Consider the following 7,381-nt stretch of genomic DNA (forward strand, 5'->3'; position numbering starts at 1 on the left):
TAAAAAAAGAAATATACGTAGAGAGGTTTATGATAAAATACTATAAGACTATATATATATAATACTATTTAAGGCATTCCACAAAGAGACTACTTACAAATATTGCAGTAACTATTTAAGACATGTCAGTATTAAAATAGTGAATATTCTCAGCCATCCAGTCGTTGAAATCACAATCTTTTACTGGAACTCACTTTTACAACTTGCTACGTTGCGTCTGATACCATCAGACTTCATCAGGCAACTGACCCATACATGACCAACTCAGCAGGTCAGTTACCTGATGAAGTCTGCTGGTATCAGATGCAACGTAGTATGTTGTAAAAGTAAGTTCTAGTAAAAGATTTAATTCAAAACTTTGTGACAGGTCAGGTATTACTGGTGTTACAACAAAAGGTACTGAAGAACACGCCCTAAACCTCATTATAATCAGTTACCTGCTGATTTCCAGGTTCATTTCTTCTAAAATATCTGCTAAATATCTTAACACGTAATCGGTATGCCCCATAGAATATTGCATAGCCCAGTGCCCCCAATACGCATGCTAACAAAAGAAACCCAACAGTTTCCAAAGGCTTATCTTCCCAGTCCAATATAGGGTATATAGCAGTCTTCCCGCTTTGAGTTACCCCACCCGCTGCCCAGTATATCACTGAAAATAGTACATATATCATTCCATATATAAACGGGTACACAAAGTGGATGGCACGCAAAGGAAAGGCAGATATACACAGATCAACGAATAGTAGTACAGTACTGACCAAGTGTACATTAAATTCTGAAGCTAAACTAATTTTAGTTGTATCCTTTGCTGAGAAGAGGATAGGCCAGTATATCATGGTTATCATGGTACATGCACCTGTACTGATACTGAATAAACACCATGATATCCTGAGATAGATTGGAAGCCGATTGGTGCTGGTGTTGGCAGTATCCGAGCTGGGTAGTAATGGAGATGTTCGTTCTGGCTCAGAATCTTCTGATCTTCCTGCATATTTAAATTTGTCAGGATAAAAAAAATGATTAGAAAATAATAGTTACCGAGTCAAATATGATCAATAAAGTTGTTATCATAAATCATGATATACTCTGAAGTGTACTCAAGAACAGACCAGTGATACTTTTTCAAGAGATTGGCTTCCCAACTGTCAATGTTACCAAACTATTACCATGTTATCAAACTGTTACCAAACTGTTACCAATGTTATCAAACTGTTACCAAACTGTTACTAATGTTACCAAACTGTTACTAATGTTACCAAACTGTTACCAATGTTACCAAACTATTACCATGTTACCGAGTTGTTACCAATGTTACCAAACTTTTACAAATGTTATCAAACTGTTAACATGTTACCAAACTGTTAACATTTTACCAAACTGTTAACATGTTACCAAACTGTTAACATGTTACCAAACTGTTACTAATGTTACCAAGCTGTTACCAATGTTACCAAACTGTTACCAATGTTACCAAACTGTTACCAATGTTACCAAACTGTTACCACACTGTTACCAATGTTATCAAACTGTTACCAATGTTATCAAACTGTTACCAATGTTATCAAACTGTTGCCATATGTTACCGATGTTACCAAACTGTTACTAATGTTACCAAATTGTTACCAATGTTACCAAACTGTTACCAATGTTACCATATATTACTTACAAATATCTATATATTACTTACAAAATATTGAAACCCAAATTGGGAATCACACACTCTGTGCTTGCTGTATTCCCTGTAACTTACAGTGTAAGTGAAGGCTAATGCACTAAAATCTGCTATACTTAACTCTTCGAAACAATGGTCCAACTTTTTGTCTTGTAGGAGCCCCCCAAAAAAAAAAAAGGTTCATTATAGAACAAATCGGGGTTCTAAAGGTCCTTTGGAAAACTTGAGATGGTTCTTTGAAGAACCTCTGAAGGTTCTCCTGGACTACAGCCAAAAAAAACCTCTTAAAACCCCTTATTTCAAAGAGTGTTGGTTCACCTCAAGTTTGGTAGAATTGTCAATGCTTTTTTGTGGTTGCACTGCAAGCATGCCAACTAACTGCCTTTGTACATGTGCATTAAGCTCTACTCAATTAACTTTATGCATGTGATTCAAGTCTGGCAGTGATGTCAATGCTTTTTTGCAGAAGAGCGGCAAGTGTGCTGACAGACTTGTGAATGTATGCTCTGCACGATTAACTTTACATGTTTTTTACTGCTACAAGCAAACTACACACCTATGTTACCACCAAACTTAAGTATATGAAGTACCAATTAAATAACTACAAATGAACATTCTGAGACATATATATATATATCTACATGCTAGCCAATTATAGGCTTCAACTTTAGAAGTTCAAGTTTTGAGATATTTTCTCAAAATATCAAGAGCTATCTCAAGAACCTCTGAACTAACACTAGGCTTGTTTGTACTCATTTTAATGCATTTTTCATGCTGATCCCAAATACTGTCATAAAAATGTACAATTCTGAAATTCTTGAATTTTTAAAGAAAATTTGGAACTTGTCGTCTGCAGTCGACGTGGAGAGTGTTACGGTAATATCACTTACTCTGTGCTTGCTGGTATTCCTTGTGCGTGTAGAATAACGCACCCAAAGCCGCTGCTAAGAAGTAGCAATTAAGTATTATAAATGACCATTCCGAGAGATATATAAATGTGCGACTACCCCGGTCTGGAATTCTAATCACACATAATATAGTCAACCATGCCAAAAAGTAACAGCTGACAAGGACTCGGTAGGCCAAGAAGTAACCACTGGAATCAAACCACTGCAACAATGAAAGAGAAAACAAACAAAAAACTTGAATTTTCATTTGTTCTTGTAAATAGCACTGACATCCTAGACTTTTGCAATCGCAGGAAAAGGTGGGTAAAATCTGTCATCAGGGACGTCGAAATACCAATTTTCCATAGATGCTTGTGTAAACAGTCAACTCTTTTTTGGGGGAAGGATTCCATTTGAACCGTCCAAATCGGGGGGGCTCTTTCCCTGCAAAATGCATCAGATTATCAAGCTAGAATAATCTCACTAAGAATTACTATTTATAACTTCATATTTTTGTTCCTACCCAAAATATCTACCTCTACCTTACAGTTGTATAAAATTGCTTCCAATGAATTCATTTAAATCTCACATTTTATCTCTGAACTACTGTTTTAGCTAGCCACCCATCTGCCTGTCATTTTATATGGGGGAGTTTGCTCCTGGGACGGGCAAAATTAATGCCTTTGATGCTACACTATAATTGTAGATATTGAGAAAGGCTATTGACTTTACTTTTTATTAGACCAGATTTGCAAAACAAGACCATAGCAGCACAAACTCTTCAAACCCCCAGTGGTCTGTAAAATGTTTTAAGGGTCTAATTAGGACAGGCAAATTTATTCAAATGACAGGCAACCCCTACTCTGAACTAACATTACATGATCAATTCTAAGTATCTTTGTTCACTGCCACAGTTGGTTCCCTGTTTTAACTTCATATAAAACTGTACATTACCATAATTATCTGCAATGCACTTATAAACATTTGACAATTTCTACATGTATTGTACAAATTTGGCACCAGGTAGTTATTGCAGATAGAGCCCTCTTAAAATTTAAACTTGCTCAACTCAAATCTGACATCACTCACCTGTGATTTTGTGAATAGCTTCGGATCCTTGTGATCAAGCAACAAATCAGACCACTGGATTCTGCTCCGAGGTCTACAACAGCAACTACCCATATCTACTATAAAAGACGAACTACCAAATTGAAATATCACTGGCCTGTGGCAGAGAGGTACAGAATTGGAGAGGCTGGGCAGATCGAGTTTGGGCAGATCGAGTTCTCACTCACTGGTATGTGTTGCTTTTTCTCCTATATTTCAAGTAATTATGCAAGTGGCACCAAGCTAACATGCTAAATCCCAGCCTATAATAAACAAAAACAGGAAATATTTAATCAATTTTATTGCCAATTTAAATCGAAAAGGAAAAATGCCTGAAAAATGCTTTACCCCACATACATTACATTAATTCAAATTTTTTAAAGTTGACAAATCTTTTTATTATTTCTTTATTTAAAACACATTTCCTTCCAAATGTCAAAATTTACCTGAAATGTGGTTCCATAGTTCTCCACTTTTTCCAGGCTTGTGTGCTTATTTAAACTGGAAATTAATTCCAAATCTGTTCCTATATTTGTTCAAAGATATCTGTTTCTTCATAAATTTATTTCATCTGTAAGCCAAAGAGCTTACCTATATATTAAGTATAATCATACGTTCATCCTTGTTACTTGTCTTATGCTGTCTGTCACCAATCAGAAACGTTTAGCCATTATGTTTTCTTCGAAAAGTTAGCTTCAAATTTGCTTACCGATAGCTTTGCCTTCAAGCCTTGAGTCCAAAATCTAGTTGAATCGATGAAGCATGACACCGTATTAAGTTCAGACATAAACACAGCCGATCAAGACCGGTTATCGCTTCATAAATGTTACACTCAAATTGTACTTCAACTAAATTTTAGAATATTCAAAATAGGCATTGCATTCGAAATCTAGTCAAAATTGCTGAAGCATGACACTGTGTAAAGCAATGGAAGTTCAGAGGTACACACAGATCCCGATGACTGATCGCATCAATTGCACTTCAACTAAATTATAGATTGTTCAAAGTAAGCAACCTTATATTGGCATTTATACAGTACATGTTGTGTCTTCCTCAGGATGTGATTGTAGTTTGGAAAACGAATCGCACATTATTGCTTTAATCTCTACACAATAAAATGGAAAGACAAATGTCACATACCTCCTGGGAAATAACTAATAATGCTTAAACTTGCTCGAGAAGTTTAGCCACAAATTTGATCACCAATAGCTTTAATGGCACATCGAGGCGCAAGGCTAGAGACCTTTACATTCAAAATCTAGAAAGGTTCGCTGACACATGACACTGTATTAAAGCCATGGAAGTTCAGAAGTAAACACACCCAATCATGATGCATCAATAACGTTGCTAAAGTTGCACTTCAACAAAATTTTAGACTGTTCAAAATAGACAAATTTACTCAAACAGTTGACTCAGCCAAATAAACTTTCATCCAAATTGCAAAAAATGTCAACGCTTTCCAACCGAAGAACGATAGCAATGTACTCTAGCATCGAATCCGTAACTATCGTGTGCATATGCGAAGTTAGAGTTCTCCAGTAAGCTATAAACCAGTACAATTTGTATTGATGAATTTATGACTATTCTCACAACAAAAATGTTCACTTACGTGAGCTTTCGGCTTGCGGTCGCTAAGCCTTTTTCAAACTGATGTTATTGATGTTGATGAGTGTCAGTACAATTTGATCAACACCAGTGAAAAAGGTTTGAAAGATAAATGCATAATATTTGCAATGATGATTGAACTTGTTGGAGATCTAGTTGATTAGATACATCATCTACCGGTAGACAAGATTATATCCAGGAAGTGACAAACAAAATTTATTAGATTATGCCAAGTAAAAATAAAAATATGTTTCTCGTCCGGGTTTTTAAAAATTAGGAGGATGAGGGGCTTTTTATTTTCTATTTTTTATTGGAAAACGACCCTAAATACCTGTATTTTGTACCATATTTGGGGTATTCGACATGCAGATTGATATCTGAGTAAAAGGAGGAGGCCCTTTTTATTTTATTGTTTTGAGCGGATAGGCCCCTCTAGTGATCACAAAACTCTTCTTAAATGATGTATTATGCATTTACAAAGCCGTAAAATAAGTTTCAACTTCTGAAACATCTTTTTCAACAAGTTATAACTGAAAGTTTACAAAATAAAAAGAAATTTGAAAAATCTTCAAAAAGGAGGAGCGCGCGGACCAGAAACATGTATTTTTTTTTACTTGGCCTTAAGGGCTGGGGTATGAACGTTTGGACAGTATTTATTTTGGGACATTAGAGCACATCAGACATATCGAATTGCATTCTGAATATGAAGAATGTCATTCTGATATCAAATAATTTTGATTTTTTGAAATTCGCAAGGAATTATACGATGTCCTCATTCACAAACTGATACTATCTGTCCGAATTTTGAGCCATACAAGTTAACGTAGTGAACTAAGAATAAGTGGGAAACTATCGCCCTTTTCTTAGCCTTTTTAAGGTGGTAGGTAGCCACTTCCGGGGTTATATATCATATTAATTAAATTAATATAAATAGCTTTATGTAGGTATTCTAGGTGAATTCAAATTTGCCATCAAACTGCATCATTTTATATATCAAATTAAAGCCATTGAGTAAACAAAGCCAAAACTGAAAACCTTTTTTTCATAGCACTTTCCGTAGCAAAGTTACATCTTGTCAAAGATTGACTTTCATCAAAAAGATTCAGCTAGCAAAATTTCCCAAAACGGCATTTCGGGGGTGTTTCTAGATCTTAGTCTCATTATGATAGCAGCTTTTTTTTAATGGAACTGCTATCAAAATCCCTCTAAAATTCCATGTGCGTTTGTCTTATCACCATAACAAATCATATATTTGGGTCAAGTGAAGTATAGAAAACATATTTATGTAGATTTCCTTGACCAGCCTGTTCTTTTAAATTTCTATGTAAAATATGTATTGAGTTCTAGGCGAATTTGGTTGACTAACAAATGTGTTTTAAGTAAGGTTTGCCTGGCATACCTACTCATTCACAAACTGATACTATCTGTCCGAATTTTGAGCCATACAAGTTAACGTGGTGAACTAAGAATAAGTGGGAAACTATCACCCTTTTCTTAGCCTTTTTAAGGTGGTAGGTAGCCACTTCCGGGGTTATATCATATTAATTAAATTAAATATAAATAGCTTTATGCATATGACGTATAAGCTTACACACAGCACATGCACATGAACTCTTAACTTTAGTCACTTCCCTTAAATACTATCTAGATAGGCTACATGATAATATATACGACACAATAGTAATTCTGGCGTACTGCAATACCTACAAAAGCACATATCTTGTCATAGACGCTAGCCTTTCATTGACTTTGGTGTAGAAACGCAAACAAAAAACAATCCATTTCGTAATCGGATACAGACAGCCGGTATGATTGTACAACAAGGGCGCACACCACCAAATCAATGCGTCATTTGTGTAACCCTAATGAGTTCCGGTAAAAACAGAATCATTTTTGAGGTAGTTGGGGGGGGGGGGGCCTCTCTGTGCAGAACATGCAGTTCTATGAGAGGACATATAATCATAATTTTTAAATTATGATAATATGTCGAACTTTGCTCTGTTGACCTACAAAGACAACAAATTTGTCCGAATCCATTTAGGTGCAAGTTGGGACATGTGTAAACATTACAAATAATTATGCCAAAAAATCAGGTTTGAAAAAAGTT

At 35.4% G+C, this 7,381-nt stretch overlaps 1 protein-coding gene across 1 annotated transcript; it reads right to left on the bottom strand.

Moving 5' to 3' along the window:
- Positions 1 to 264: 264 nt before the first annotated feature.
- LOC140136048 (protein rolling stone-like) lies at positions 265 to 7,067 on the bottom strand. The gene is made up of 4 exons (XM_072157751.1): positions 6,982 to 7,067; positions 3,652 to 3,932; positions 2,566 to 2,785; positions 265 to 988 (listed from the first exon to the last, which is right to left on the bottom strand). The coding sequence occupies exons 2-4, from the start codon at positions 3,742 to 3,744 to the stop codon at positions 414 to 416; spliced, it is 888 nt and encodes a 295-aa protein (XP_072013852.1). The 5' UTR covers positions 3,745 to 3,932; positions 6,982 to 7,067; the 3' UTR covers positions 265 to 413.
- Positions 7,068 to 7,381: the final 314 nt, after the last annotated feature.

Source organism: Amphiura filiformis, chromosome 16 (genome assembly GCF_039555335.1).
Source record: "Amphiura filiformis chromosome 16, Afil_fr2py, whole genome shotgun sequence".
Lineage (NCBI taxonomy): Eukaryota > Metazoa > Echinodermata > Ophiuroidea > Amphilepidida > Amphiuridae > Amphiura > Amphiura filiformis.

Excerpts from the sequence above, each read along its gene's own strand:
- LOC140136048 (XM_072157751.1), bottom strand. The coding sequence starts at position 3,744 with ATGGGTAGTTGCTGTTGTAGACCTCGGAGCAGAATCCAGTGGTCTGAT. Across the intron at positions 2,786-3,651 it reads AGCTATTCACAAAATCACAG|TGGTTTGATTCCAGTGGTTA; the intron begins GTGAGTGATGTC and ends TCATTGTTGCAG. Across the intron at positions 989-2,565 it reads GGAATACCAGCAAGCACAGA|GAAGATCAGAAGATTCTGAG; the intron begins GTAAGTGATATT and ends TTAAATATGCAG.